This window comes from Pelophylax lessonae (assembly GCF_965119305.1).
Source record: "Pelophylax lessonae genome assembly, chromosome: 3".
Lineage (NCBI taxonomy): Eukaryota > Metazoa > Chordata > Amphibia > Anura > Ranidae > Pelophylax > Pelophylax lessonae.
This window is the reverse complement of record NC_138770.1, coordinates 284641492-284655322: the sequence shown is the minus strand read 5'-3', so window position 1 is coordinate 284655322 and position 13831 is coordinate 284641492. Positions and strand designations below refer to the sequence as shown.

Genomic DNA, 13831 nt, shown 5'->3' with positions numbered 1-13831 from the left:
GACCGCCGTTCTGTCTCCACAGGGAGCAATCGCGGGTGCCCGGCAGACATTGCGTCAACTCGATTCTCTGATTGGCTCCCCCTGTGGCCAATCGGCGTGTGTGCATACCCCCACTAGCTGTCTCCGGAAGCGACATACAGGTATGTTGTTTCGTAGTACAGAGCCAACCTACCGCAGTATAAGTATAGCGGCTGGTCGGCAAGTGGATAAACATTATTTGTTACCTGATCTACTCTGCATACAATGAACCAGGTGTCATGGTCTTACCTTCTTGCTGTTCTCCTTCGTTTGACATGTGCTGGCGGCCATCTTGGTTTCTGGGTTTCTTGTAGCCTCCCACCCTGCGGCTCCTCCTTCCCACTGGGAGGAGCTGGATGCCTGGCTCATATATATGGGAGGTCTGTGGCTTCAGTTCCTTGCTTGGTCCTCCTGTGTTCACATGCTTCTAAGACTGCTGCTGCTTCTGGTTCCTGATCCTGGCTTCGTCTGACTACCCTGCTGGTTCCTGATCCTGGCTTCGTCTGACTACCCTGCTGGTTCCTGATCCTGGCTTCGTCTGACTACCCTCCTGGTTCCTGACCTCTGGCTTCGCAAGGACTCTGCCTCGGTTTCGCCTTCCGTTTGGACTTTTGCTTTACAGCTTGATTTTCAATAAAGCTTTCTTATTTTCACTTATCTGTTGTTCCACGTCTGGTTCATGGTTCCGTGACATTAGGACCAAGCCATGAATTCTGACGGTACAGGGCCATCCTCGCTACCCACGCTGGTTGCCAGACTTGATCAGCAGGATCACCTGTTGGGTCGGTTCGCCGTGGCGTTGCAAACCCTGCTTGAACGCACGGCTCATTTCGCTCCCGTTGCCGATGGGTCGGTTGTCGCTCCTGGGTCCGCTCCTACTGCCGCTCCGGTTGTTGCGCCAGAGTCTACCCCGACACCTGTTGTTGCGCCTGCGGTGTTTCGGGGTATGACCGGTTCTGCCCCCCTTCCACAGCGCTTTGGGGGAGAGCCAACTCAGTGCCGAGGTTTCCTTAACCAGGTGGGCATTTATTTCGAGTTGCTGCCACATGCCTTTCCTACTGAGAGATCTAAGGTGGGCTTATTAATTTCGCTGCTCTCGGACAAGGCCTTGGCCTGGGCCAGCCCTTTATGGGAGAACAACAATCCGGTGGTTGCCGAGTTTTCCGGTTTTGTTGCTTCTCTTCGGAGGGTATTCGATGTGCCGGCTCGTGCTGCCTCTGCTGCGAAGCTCCTTATGTCCATCAGACAGGGTTCACGATCCGTAGCTGAATACGCCATTGAGTTTCGTACCCTGGCAGCAGAGGTGGGCTGGAATAATGAGGCTCTGGTCGCTGCTTTCTCTCATGGTCTCTCGGATGCCTTGAAGGATGAGGTTGCAGCTAAGGACCTACCAGTGGAGCTCGAGTCTCTTATTTCTTTCTTGATTTTGATTGACACCAGACTCAGGGAGAGACCTTCCTTTAAGGAGAGTTTGCGGAGACCTCCTAACAGATTGGCGCCTACCTTTGCTGTCCCACCCGTGCCTCCCTCTCCTCCCACGCCTCCTGGGGATGACTTGGCTGGGGGTGAACCCATGCAGCTGGGCTTTGCTCGCCTGTCCGAGGGGGAGAGGGTACTCCGAAGACGCGAGGGTCGATGCATGTACTGTGGTCTCGGTGGGCATTTTCGGTTGGCATGTCCGAACCGTCCGGGAAACGCTCGCACCTGAGATCCTGTTGGGGGCAGATCTTGGGTGGAGTCTCCTCGTCCCCGGTTTCCCGTGTTGACAAACCACTGATCACTGTTGTCCTCTCCTGGGTCGGGGGCTCAGTGATGACCCAGGCGTTGGTGGACTCTGGTGCTGGTGGTTTGTTCATTGATAGTGTGTTCGCTGCCTCCAATTCCATTCCTCTGCAGGCCCGAGGTTCTCCACTGGCTCTTGAGGCGATAGACGGCAGAACCCTTCTGCCGCCACACGTGACTCATGAGACCCTTCCAGTGGGGATAGCCATTGGTGCCGTTCACAGAGAGTCGGTCTGCTTCCAAGTTATTTCGTCTCCACACTACTCGGTGGTCTTGGGGTACCCCTGGCTCCAGAAGCATAATCCGACTTTCGATTGGAGATCGGCTGAGATCCTCTCGTGGTCACCGCAGTGTGGGGTTAGTTGCATCCATGGGCCTGTCAAGTTGCTGTGTACTTCCTCGGACTCTCTGTTGCCTCCTGAATACGAGGAGTACCGGGATGTATTCGATAAGGTGCGCGCGGTTGCCCTACCTCCGCACCGCCCATACGATTGTGCCATCGAGTTACAACCTGGTGCCGTTCCTCCTCGTGGCAAGGTCTATCCACTGTCGGTAGCGGAGAATGAGGCCATGGAGGAGTACGTGAAGGAGGCGCTTTCACGCGGACACATTCGCAAATCCTCGTCCCCGGCAGGGGCTGGATTGTTCTTTGTGAAAAAGAAGGGCGGTGAGTTGAGGCCTTGCATCGATTACAGGGGTCTCAATCGCATCACGATCAAGAACGCTTACACGATACCCTTGATTTCCGAGCTGTTCGATCGCCTTAAAGGGGCCACGGTCTTTACCAAACTCGACCTGAGGGCGGCATATAACCTCGTAAGGATCAAGGCGGGCGATGAGTGGAAGACCGCTTTTAACACCAGGACCGGTCATTATGAATCCTTGGTTATGCCCTTTGGGTTGTGCAATGCGCCCGCAGTCTTTCAGGAATTCATTAACGATGTTTTCCGTGACCTGTTGCAGCAGTGTGTGGTGGTCTATTTGGATGACATCTTGGTATATTCTGAATCCATGGAGACCCACATTCTGGATGTCAGACGAGTGTTGCAACGGTTACGAGAGAACAAGCTGTTCGGTAAGCTTGAGAAATGCGAATTTCACCGATCCCAGGTAACCTTCTTAGGTTACATCATTTCCGCTGAGGGGTTCTCCATGGATCCTGAGAAGGTTTCGGCTGTCTTACAGTGGCCCCAGCCCAGTGGTCTTCGCTCCCTGCAGCGCTTTTTGGGCTTCGCCAATTATTATCGGAAGTTCATCAGGGACTTTTCCATGCTAGCCAAGCCTCTCACGGATCTGACCAGGAAGGGCAGTAATTCCCAGGTCTGGCCGCTCGAGGTCATCCGAGCTTTTGAGGCTCTAAAGTCCGCCTTTGTGTCGGCTCCGATTCTGTCGCATCCCAACCCTGGGTTGCCCTTTGTCCTCGAGGTGGACGCGTCTGAGACGGGAGTAGGCGCCCTTCTGTCTCAGCGTAGAACACCAGAGGGTCCTCTGCTTCCTTGTGGGTTTTACTCCCGGAAACTGTCTTCCGCGGAGTGCAACTACCAGATTGGTGACAGGGAGTTATTGGCTATCGTGCAGGCCCTTAAAGAATGGAGGCACTTGCTCGAGGGTTCGGTGGTTCCGGTCCTCATCCTGACGGACCAAAAGAATCTGACCTACCTTTCTGAGGCCAAGAGATTGACACCACGTCAGGCCAGATGGGCTCTGTTCTTGTCACGTTTTAATTACGTGGTCTCCTACCTACCCGGTTCCAAGAACATCAGGGCGGATGCCTTATCACGGCAGTACTCCGACCTGTCCAGGGAGGAGTCGATTCCGACTTCGGTCATACCTCCGAATCAGATCCTGGCCGCCATTCGCACCAGCCTGACCTCTCCCCTGGGTGAGCAGATTTTGGCGGCTCAATCTGGTGCTCCCTCTGAGAGACCCAACGGTAGATGTTTTGTGCCTGAGGAGTTGCGCACTCGGTTGTTGCGAACCTACCATAACTCCAAGACCGCGGGGCATCCTGGAAAGAATCAGCTGTCCTGGGCTGTTTCACGTCTGTTCTGGTGGCCTTCCCTACGTTCCGACATCGCCGCATATGTAGCGGCATGCTCCGTTTGTGCCCAGAGTAAGTCCCCTCGGCACCTTCCGTTGGGCCTTCTGCAACCCATAGCCCCCGGGGAGCGCCCATGGTCACACCTGGGGATGGATTTCATTGTGGACCTTCCTGCATCCCGAGGCCATACGGTCATTCTCATGATTGTGGATCGATTTTCCAAAATGTGCCACTGTGTTCCTCTCAAGAAGTTACCCTCTGCACAGGAGTTGGCCACGATTTTTGCCAGGGAGGTCTTCCGGTTGCACGGTTTGCCCAAGGAGATTGTGTCGGATCGGGGGTGTCAGTTTGTGTCCAGGTTCTGGCGCGCCTTTTGCTCCCAGTTGGGGATTCATCTCTCCTTCTCCTCGGCCTACCACCCTCAGTCCAATGGGGCCGCAGAACGATCCAATCAGGCCTTGGAACAATTCCTTCGTTGCTATGTCTCCGACCACCAAGACAATTGGGTTGACCTCCTGCCTTGGGCTGAGTTTGCCAGGAACACGGCGGTGAACTCTTCCTCTGGGACGTCTCCCTTCATGGCCAATTATGGGTTCCAACCTGCCGTGTTACCGGAGGTATTCTCTCCCCAGGATATTCCGGCTGTGGAGGATCACCTTTCCGTCCTACGTGCTTCTTGGGTACAGATCCAGAGGTCCCTTGAGGTTTCTGTGCAGCGCCAGAGACTCCAGGCTGATCGCAGACGAGCGCCTGCTCCTTCCTACCAGGCCGGAGACCGTGTATGGTTGTCCACCCGCAACCTCAACCTTCGAGTGCCCACTCCCAAGCTGGCGCCTCGCTTTGTTGGTCCCTTCCGAGTGCTTCGCAGGGTAAACCCGGTAGCCTATGCCCTTGCGCTTCCTCCCGGCATGCGGATCTCCAACGTGTTTCATGTCTCCCTGTTGAAGCCACTGGTGTGTAATCGTTTCACTTCCTCGGTTCCTCGGCCCCGTCCGGTCCAAGTGGGCAATCGTGAGGAGTATGAGGTGAGCAATATCCTGGACTCACGCCTGGTCCGCAGTCGGGTGCAGTTTTTGGTTCATTGGCGTGGTTATGGTCCAGAGGAGCGTTCCTGGGTTCCCTCCGCAGATGTCCATGCTCCTGCCTTGCTCCGAGCCTTCCACGCACGCTTCCCTCAGAAACCGTTCTTTACTCCGCGGAGGAGGGGCCCTTGAGGGGGAGGTACTGTCATGGTCTTACCTTCTTGCTGTTCTCCTTCGTTTGACATTTGCTGGCGGCCATCTTGGTTTCTGGGTTTCTTGTAGCCTCCCACCCTGCGGCTCCTCCTTCCCACTGGGAGGAGCTGGATGCCTGGCTCATATATATGGGAGGTCTGTGGCTTCAGTTCCTTGCTTGGTCCTCCTGTGTTCACATGCTTCTAAGACTGCTGCTGCTTCTGGTTCCTGATCCTGGCTTCGTCTGACTACCCTGCTGGTTCCTGATCCTGGCTTCGTCTGACTACCCTGCTGGTTCCTGATCCTGGCTTCGTCTGACTACCCTCCTGGTTCCTGACCTCTGGCTTCGCAAGGACTCTGCCTCGGTTTCGCCTTCCGTTTGGACTTTTGCTTTACAGCTTGATTTTCAATAAAGCTTTCTTATTTTCACTTATCTGTTGTTGCACGTCTGGTTCATGGTTCCGTGACACCAGGAAGCACTCAGTCTTGATCTAATCTGCATAAAATGAACCAGGAAGCACTCAGTCTTGTTCTACTCTGCATAGAATGAACCAGGAAGCACTCAGTCTTGATCTACTCTACATAAAATGAACCAGGAAGCACTCAGTCTTGTTCTACGCTGCATAGAATGAACCAGGAAGCACTCAGTCTTGTTCTACGCTGCATAGAATGAACCAGGAAGCACTCAGTCTTGTTCTACTCTGCATAGAAAGAACCAGGAAGCACTCAGTCTTGATCTACTCTGCATAGAATGAACCAGGAAGCACTCAGTCTTGAGCACTTCAGGATTCCGGTCTGTCAAATCCTAGCCTGCAGAACCAGGTGAACAGCAAATTGGGGACTTTCAACCCTCCCAATTTGCTTGGGCAGAGGGCAGGCAGACACAAGGAAGAAGGCCTGTCATCTATAAAATGCTTTCATATAGGGGGCTTATCAGCACCCTAGCGATAGCAGTAAAGTCAAAGAAAAAACATAATGGTTTACAAAGCTCTGCCACATTTCACAACCTTGTCTGTCAGGGGAGGAGACAGGATTTTTTCCTGCTGCATTTCAGTAACACTTACAGGCCTATTCTTCACCCCCACTCTGGAAGTAGAAGAAGACCGATGAATTCAATTCTCTGTCGCTTTGCTTTCCCTTCCTATCACCATGCTACTTGCAACACAGCCAAACCGACTGGCTTCTCCTGTAGTTTCTTCCACATCCAGTCTGAACTTTGCTGTACAGGGACTGCAAGAGATGGATACCAAATCAAATTCAGGTACCTGCACTGCTTGTATTAAAAAAAGAATCAAGGATATATTAGTAAATAAATAGCTGCATTCATTCTGTTTTATATAGTTGCCTTGAGTTGAGCGTTATCATGAAAAAATATTTCTAATGCTAGATCCACTTTAGGCAACACTAAATGATGGGGGCTAATACAGGTGTGAACCTTGCATAAATTGACATAGTATAATTGGAAGAGTTGTTTATTGCATTCTGACTTTCCAAAAGCTTTTCCTTTATTAATAAGCAGCAGAAAAAAAAAATAAGTTGATAAATATTGATAATGAACATAAAAAAAAAAATTGTTTTTGCAGGATAGAGGACGCTGTTTGACCAAGGTAATAGTGAATCCAAATGGAGGAGTCAGGGATATCCTTTCGGAATGTTCCTTCACAGGTAAAACGTTTATTTATAATACTACAGGTAGGTATATGTATAAAAGCAACGATCTGTTAAACACTTTGACATACCATTGTTATAAAAAAAAAAAAAACTATATATATATATATATATACAGTATATATGTATATAAAATGTAGTCAGTTTAAACAAGGGCTTTTTGTCAGCAGGAACGCGGGGGGAACGCAGTTCTGCCACCTCCAGTACTGAATGTATACAAGGGGTGCTGGGGTGTGCTGAAGGGTCTACCGATGCTGGCTGCTGGGGGATCTATTGTAGCTGGAGGGGATCCATTTTTGTACGACGTGAGGGGGGGTCTGTTGTTGCTTTGGAAGTCTATTGTTATTGGTGGAGGATCTATTGTTGGTGGGGATAGGTCTTATGTTATAGTTGTTGCTAGGAGAGATCTATGTTGAGGGAGGGGCTTGTTAATGCTTTGGGGAGATTTGTTGTTGTTGCTTTATCCACCAAACAAGGTGTTGAATGCAATCTCACCTTTAGCCTCGTTACACCCTGCTGCAACATGGGATTTGACTTGTGAGATCCCCACGTTGGATGACATGTCAAATTCAATATTTCCTTATGAGAGCCGTCTTAAAGTGTTACTAAACCCAGGACCCTGCATTTACTTTATCTGGTCTCCACAGTACACAGAACCTAGAAATACAATTATTTTAGTAAACATAAGCTGCTAAATACCTTTTCTCATCAGCAGTATATAGCAGTCTTGTTATTTCTATCAGTTCCTGGTGAAGCTTGTAGGAGGAGTTTTGAAACTGCACTGAGCTGTCCTATGAGGTTGCAGAGCTCCTGACCCTCTGTCTGGACATGTCTGGACAGTGCTGATTGGCTCTGTGCTGATAACATGCACTCTCCCAAGAAAAAAAAACCTCTCTAGCAATACACACCAAACTGAGCATGTGCAGCCTGACTCCAAAGGCTCTGTGTTATCCAGACATGTTTTGGAGTCAGTGGAAGAAGGGGAGGATCTGGGCATACAGGATCAAGCAGCCTTTTTACACAATGCAGAAGATTAACCCCTTCGGTTCCACGGTGAGTATAACAAGCATGCTTTACTGCATATCAAGACTGATTTTACTGTTGTGGGTTTAGTAACACTTTAACTGATACTACACAAGTTGCTCTGACTTCAGAAAAGTTTCCTGCCCTACTTTGGTCTGACTTGGGTGTGATTTCAGTCCTTGTACAGGCTCTTAAATAGCATCCAAGTCGGATCAAATCAGAAGGAAGTCGCAGTGCAAAGTCGTGAACCGAGCCCTACACTGCTGTTTATAGATATAAACATCTTAAGAACATATATATATAAACATATATATATATATATATATATATATATATATATATATATAATTTATATACATCTTATAAACATTTTAAAGCCATTTTCGATCCTTAGTTAGAATAAAAAACACTCTTTGCCCTTTGATTCTGCTGAAGTGTAATTGTCTTGCTTCTCAAATTCCTTAGAGCCCTGCTTACTGATTGCTGCTCTTGTTGCACAACACTTGTTAGTGAGATGATGAAAGCCAATAAAAGGCTTGAAAAGGGATTGCGTTAATTGACAAGCTTCTCAGTTTTCTGCAGAAGAAAAGGAGGATTAAGTAGAAAACAACTATCAGAGTGGAACTAAGTAGAACACCCTGGGTCCTAAATGGAAAACTCCTTCAAACAAACTGTTAGGGTAGAAGGAGTTTCCTACTTTTTCACTAAAATTGAAAAAATGTTTAGGACACTTCTATTGTAAACAATGTATATAAAATTGAACAGTGTATATAATGCAGATACATGGACCATGAATATTAAAAAAAGAAAAAACAAATATGGTTTCCTTATGGAAATTTTTTTTGCCAATGTTGACTGTTTTTAATATTGCACTACTCTGATGATCATAAATACTCAAATAAAGTGAAGCTGGGGGGATAGAAATGGGAGAGGTTAGATTTTATCTCTAACATTTTATTCCCTGCGGTTTAATTTCAAAAAGAAGGGAATTTATATAAAATATATAACATAACAGACTATGTTACATGCATAATACCACACAGTGATACTGGATTATTGTAGTAAAATGATTATAAAAGTAAACATTTTTGCTTCTTTAGGGTTTTGCCTTTACTGCCCTGTTGTTATACAAAGAGTTGACCCGGAGATACAGGCTTTGATAAAGAAGTTTATTGAAGAATATAATTTAGGGAACCACACAAACCTTTACAACATGGCCAATTTTACAGAAGCTACAAGAAAAATGGTAGGTATACTAATGCCATAAAGCTCATTGCAATCCAAATTGAAAACTAAACCTTGAGATATATACAGGGAATATGTTATTGATAGTAGTTCACTCCACTCTAATTCAGTTATCCTGAAATACACCTGCTGATGGTGCTTAAACATCATGACACCAAACCCTCCAATAGTTCTAGCAAATAGGCGCCCTGAAGACCTTACTCGGCCCTAATTTAAATAACTACTCCAGGTTACAACAGCTTCTAAGCATATAATAGCCAGGGCCTTGAAAATTGTCCTCTCTAAGCATAGATGAAACAAAAACCACAATACATACACTATAAAACACATTACAATAGAGGCTACTCTGCAGGGCAGAGTTTCAAAATACATTAAAATATGGCAACCTTGGTTTTTCCATTCTCTCTTTCTCTCCCTCTCGGCTGCTTCTAAACTACTATAAACGCCTGAGTGTATATGTACCCATAAGATAACATTGAGTAGAGTTTCAGGGGCTGCTGAAAAAAATGCCCAAATGCTTCTAAACGTCAGTTTTCCAGCTGTAGTGTACATGAGGCCTAACACTAAACACACTATATGTGAGGCCCTTGGAGTAATGTCTCCCCAAGACAGTAAAACTGGTAGCAGATGCTAATATCATCAGCTCAACCACCTGTCTTCCAGACAATGTTGAATATGCTAATTTACTCACCTGTTATCTACTTGGGGTTCTGTGTTTACACTTATGATAATGTGTATTGTATCTCAGGAGCTCGAGGACGACAGTCTGCTAGTTAATTGGCTCAGGTTGATTGAATCATTGCCATCTATTAGTTACTGGTAGAAAAGTAGAATACGGTTTGTGTTGGTTGTCCTTTAGATAATAAGTTCAGGGTAATTATATTTCTGTATACAATTTCATCTGCATATGATAATGTAGTCAGGCCCACCTGAACTGGGGTGGTAATTTGATCAGGAGGGGGAAGTTTCCTTGTAAATATTGAGTGTGAAACAGTTCAATAAAGAACTTGTACAAGCTAAGTTGTCGGCTAGCTTTGTATGGGGACGGCTAGGATATTTGATATCTATGTTCTAGACTGAAGGAAGCCATATACTGATGGAAGTCCACAAGCTCAGCGTGGGTCGCGGTTCCGTTACAGCTTTTATTTTTATTCACAAACTGTGCTATTCATGGAACTGGGCTTTAAGCCAACTGAAACTAGACAGAGAGAGGGTGAGCAGGATAAAAGTGAACCCGTTGTGTAGGAAAACATAAAACAAAGCCACCCTGTGAAAGATAAAGTTTTAAAATAATCTTTCCAGTATGAAGTGTGTTAAATCTTCACTGTCCTGAAGAGTTCTGGGTGCTGCTGCCACTGCTATTAACCACTTTCAAGTGTGTCCTCCGCTGGGTGGTATAATTCTTTCTGCCAACTGCTATGTCACTACAAACAGTGGCGGCCGGCTCGTTAGGGGCGCAGGGGCGCCGCCCCCCCATCCATGCGTCCGGCCCACTAATCTGCATGCAAGGGCGCCGGACGCATGGAGTTCAATGGGGATTTCTTTTTTTTTTCATCACCTGATTAGAGCCAGAGGCTCTAATAGGGAGATGGAAAGGATGGTCCCGGGGCGCAGAGCAGTGCGTCCCGAGCCCACTTATTGTGTTACAATAGCGAATGAAAATTCGCTATTGTCACACCGATCCTCCTCCTGGCCAATCAGGAAGCGCGTCCGATACGCGCTTCATGATTGGCCGCAAGGCAAACCCCATGCCATTGGCCGAGGAGGAGGCGGGACCGGAAGTACTGGAGGAGACGCGCCGGGACCGAGCAGAAGAAGCCATTCGGGGGACTGAGGAGGAGCCGATCACCACCGCCGCTGCTCCAAGTAAGAGGGCACGCACGCTGATCTCTGCATTGGGGACATGTATACTGGTCACTGCATTGGGGGTATGTATACCGGTCACTGCATTGGGGGCATGTATACTGGTCACTGCATTGGAGGCATTCACGCTGATCTCTGCATTGGGGACATGTATACTGGTCACTGCATTGGAGGCACGCACGCTGATCTCAGCATTGGGGACATGTATGTTGGTCACTGCATTGGAGGCACACACGCTGAACTCTGCATTGGGGACATGTATACTGATCTCTGCATTGGGGGCATGTATACTGGTCACTGCATTGGGGGCATGTATACTGGTCACTGCATTGGGAACATGTATACTGGTCACTGCATTGGAGTCACGCACGCTGATCTCTGCGTTGGGGACATGTATACTGGTCACTGCATTGGAGGCATGCATGCTGACCTCTGCATTGGGGACACGTATACTGGTCACTGCATTGGAGGCACGCACGCTGATCTCTGCATTGGGGACATGTATACTGGTTACTGCATTGGGGGCATGTATACTGGTCACTGCATTGGGGGCATGTATGCTGGTCACTGCATTGGGGGCATGTATGCTGCTCACTACATTGGGGGCATGTATGCTGGTCACTGCATTGAAGGGGGCACGCACGCTGGTCACTGCATTGGAGGCACGCACGCTGATCTCTGCATTGGGGACATGTATGCTGGTCACTGCATTGGAGGCACGCACGCTGAACTCTGCATTAGGGACATGTATACTGATCTCTGCATTGGGGGCATGTATACTGGTCACTGCATTGGGGCATGTATACTGGTCACTGCATTGGGAACATGTATACTGGTCACTGCATTGGAGTCACGCACGCTGATCTCTGTGTTGGGGACATGTATGCTGGTCACTGCATTGGAGGCACGCACGCTGACCTCTGCATTGGGGACATGTATACTGGTCACTGCATTGGAGGCACGCACGCTGATCTCTGCATTGAGGACATGTATACTGGTCACTGCATTGGGGGCATGTATACTGGTCACTGCATTGGGGGCATGTATGCTGGTCACTGCATTGGGGGCATGTATGCTGGTCACTGCATTGGGGGCATGTATGCTGCTCACTACATTGGGGGCATGTATGCTGGTCACTGCATTGAAGGGGGCACGCACGCTGGTCACTGCATTGGGTGCATATACGCTGGTCACTGCATTGGGGGCATGTACAATGATCTCTGCATTGAAGGGGACATGTACGCTGGTCACTGCATTGAAGGGGGCATGTACACTGGTTACTGCATTGAAAGGGGGCACATTGGTCACTGTGGATTGAAAGGGGGCACGCTGGTCACTGTGCACTGAAAGGGGGCACGCTGGTCTCTCTGCATTGAAAGGGGGCATGCTGGTCTCTCTGCATTAAAAGGGGGCACGCTGGTCTCTCTGCATTGAAAGGGGGCACGCTGGTCTCTCTGCTTTGAAAGGGGGTACTCTATACCTTAATTATTGAAGGCCCCTTTCACACTTTTGCGACCTCAAAGTCACGCAATTTTTTACAGCGTTTTTTGCCGCAAAGCAACATTTTTCTGTTTGCGCCCCCCCCCCCCCCCCCCCCCAAAAAAAATTTTGAGCTCCAGCCGCCACTGACTACAAAACACGGTTTTGCTGAAGTAGTTGGTGAGAAAATACACAGTGCTTAGTGGGGGACACACTATGCAACACATCCAGACGTGTTGGGCTGCAGCAACAAATGGAGGGAAGATAACACCTGGAAAAGTAATGACAGGTAAAACACCACTTGCTGAAGATTTAATTATTCAAATTCTTCTTTTACAAGGTGGCTTTGTTTTTTTTTCCCTGTGACAGGGGCACTTTAAACAGCATTTGCAAGTCATTTGCTTGTGATTAATGGACTGCAAATACAAAGGGGAATCAGTAAAGCAAAAAAAAAAAAACACTCTGTTAGACCAGACTAGTACTACTGTACTGCAGTTACACGCAGTGGCCCCCTAACATACAGTATCTCCCCCCGTCACCTATGTACTAAAATTGAAGCATGCACGTTTTTGCTGTGATTTTTGGTGCATTACACAGCCCATTCAAATAAATGGGTTGTCCTAACATAATTTAGAATGCTTTAAATGCAATATACAAATGTAATTAGACACTTAAGATCATTAACAAATTGCATCATACAGTATATGTCGTTTTTTTTCCCTGTATCTATAGTTTTACCTAAAGATCAACTTTATATAATTAAATGTCTTTGTCAGAGCCAGATTTAGACCTTGGAGGGTTGGGGTACTTCAGGTTCAGGGGGCCCCTTATACACAGAGTTGGTTTACATTCTCAATGACAATCGCACATTTCTAAAATGCATGACACATCATTCTGAGGGTCCCACATCCCCACACACATGCAGTCATAGTGCTCTCTGTGTGGTTTGCTTGAGCCGCCAGAATAAATTTTTCAAAAATGATACAATATATAGTACCATAAAAGATAAAAGTGTACCGCGCTATGGATAAATAAAATCGTGCATTAACCTAAATGCTGCTGTTCAAAAATCAGGTAAAACCAAATTTCTCAATATAAAGTGCCAATGTACAGCGCAGAAAGGTTTATAATACCACAATAAATACTAATAAATATTCACACCAAATGATTATAAATAATCATAAAGTGCAACGTGCAAATCATGTGCAAAAAAGAATCTAAGCATATACAGTACCCAATAATAGGGTATCATAAAATGTGGAATAATTCAGCGTGATAATTCAATAAATGGTGATAATCCAATAAATATAAAAAAAAAGTAAAGATAGTAATAGTCCAATAGATATATAAATATACATAAAAAGTGATATGAATATATATAAAAGTGATATCAGCAAGTGTCCACATAAATCCAAAGGTGCTTAAGTGCCAGAAGAGAAGTGCAGAATCATGCCATCAATCCAGTGCTGTGGAATGTGCCAATCCTCCCCCTTTAGAT

The 13831-nt window shown here is 47.3% G+C and overlaps 1 protein-coding gene across 1 annotated transcript in view; it reads left to right on the top strand.

Annotated features, from left to right (window-relative positions):
* Positions 1-13831, top strand: part of LOC309551335 (T-kininogen 2-like) — a 54494-nt gene that overhangs the window by 25203 nt on the left and 15460 nt on the right. The window contains exons 6-7 of the mRNA XM_082251884.1: positions 6639-6720; positions 8847-8992. Coding sequence (XP_082108010.1) covers positions 6639-6720; positions 8847-8992 — 228 coding nt within the window. The remainder of the gene's footprint in view (positions 1-6638; positions 6721-8846; positions 8993-13831) is intronic.